Source organism: Lactuca saligna, chromosome 8 (genome assembly GCF_052625555.1).
Source record: "Lactuca saligna cultivar CGN05327 chromosome 8, ASM5262555v1, whole genome shotgun sequence".
Taxonomy (NCBI): domain Eukaryota; kingdom Viridiplantae; phylum Streptophyta; class Magnoliopsida; order Asterales; family Asteraceae; genus Lactuca; species Lactuca saligna.
Genome location: NC_136424.1, coordinates 23,102,142 through 23,103,741, shown reverse-complemented (window position 1 = coordinate 23,103,741; position 1,600 = coordinate 23,102,142). Strand labels below are relative to the sequence as shown.

At 34.8% G+C, this 1,600-nt stretch overlaps 1 protein-coding gene across 1 annotated transcript; it reads left to right on the top strand.

Annotated features, from left to right (window-relative positions):
- Nucleotides 1–336: 336 nt before the first annotated feature.
- LOC145009471 (uncharacterized) lies at nucleotides 337–1,014 on the top strand. Its single transcript, XM_078968161.1, has one exon. It carries the CDS (start codon nucleotides 337–339, stop codon nucleotides 1,012–1,014), a length of 678 nt encoding a protein of 225 aa, XP_078824287.1.
- Nucleotides 1,015–1,600: the final 586 nt, after the last annotated feature.

Genomic DNA, 1,600 nt, shown 5'->3' with positions numbered 1-1,600 from the left:
ACAATAATAATCTGTTAGTTAATTATAGTTAGTTAATTGTTAGCTTGAGTTAGTTGCTTGTTAGTTAGATCACATGTCTCTCACGTGATGGTTGTTAGTCGGTTATATCAGTTAGAGGCTTCTGTATATATTTTGTACAACTCCATTGTTTGTAGTTAACGAATTCAATACAGAAATAAAGATCAAAACATTTCTTTCATTTCTTTGTTCAATTCTTCATTTGCAAACATGGTATCAGAGCTGTTCTGATTGATTTTTAATCAATTTCTCATCATTTTTTTCATACTTTGTTCTTCATTCATGATTTTTCCTTCTTCTTCATCTTCATTCTAATCAATGGCTTCACAAACATCTCAATCAACTCCAAATTCTGTTCAAAATTCCTCAGATCCACTTTACCTTCATCCATCTGATCATCCAAGCATGTTGCTTGTTTCTAAGCAATTCGATGGATCAAATTTTGGATCATGGAAGAAAGCTATCACGATTGCTTTATCAGCCAAGAACAAATTGGGATTCATGAATGGAAAAGTCATCAAACCGTCTTCTAATCATAATTCCTTTGATTCATGGCAACGATGCAATGATATGGTCATGTCGTGGATTTTGAATGTTTTATCCAGCGACATTGCTGAATCTGTATTATATTCATCCACAGCTGGAGATATTTGGAAAGATCTGGATGATAGATTCGGTCAATCAAATGGTGCAAAACTCTATCAACTCAATAAAGAAATATCTGATTTGTCTCAAGGATCTAATGATCTTGCCACTTATTTCACTAAATTGAAGAAGAATTGGGACGAATTAAATGCTTTGTCAATAGTTCCAAATTGCACCTGTAATGCTGCTCAACAGATGCAAGAATTTCAACAAAATCAAAGACTCATCAAGTTCCTTATGGGATTGAATGGAGATTACAACTCTGTTAGAAGTAATATTCTTATGATGAAGCCACTCCCCACTGTTGCCCAAGCTTATGCTCTTCTCATACAAGATGAAAAACAAAGATAGGTACAAACACCTTCTAACTTCATATCTGAATCAATTTCCTTGAATGTTTCTGTCAAATCTGGATTTGGAGGAAACTAATGAGATTTAAGATTCTTTTAATCTGTGAAGATCGATTAGATCTTGAACAAGTAAGTAAATAACGACGATACAAACACAGTAAAATAACAGAACAAGATTGAATCTAACGTGTCGAATGATTAAAACAAAATCCTCAGAAGAGCTCGATTAAGAACATCAACTGTAGAGGATTGGAAGGTTACAAGAATGATCAAAGAAACCTTTAGACGTCTGGAAAAATCGTATTCTCAGATCTCTAAAACCTTAACCTAATATGCATGCAAGCATAAGCTTATATACAAAGCATAAAAGACTCACGGTTGGACAGGCCCAAACCGTAATACAAAACAATATAAGTAGACGAGCCCAAAAGACGCAATCTATAAAGCCCAACAATCTTCCTCTTTGCGTCAATTTGGAGCGAGATCTTTATTTATTACTTGGGCCAGCAGCCGAAACTGGTACCTTCTTCACAGTACTAAACAGACACTTGGTGATGGAAAGAATGGTCTGTCTAAACCGGATGTAC

Excerpts from the sequence above, each read along its gene's own strand:
- LOC145009471 (XM_078968161.1), top strand. The coding sequence starts at position 337 with ATGGCTTCACAAACATCTCAATCAACTCCAAATTCTGTTCAAAATTCC.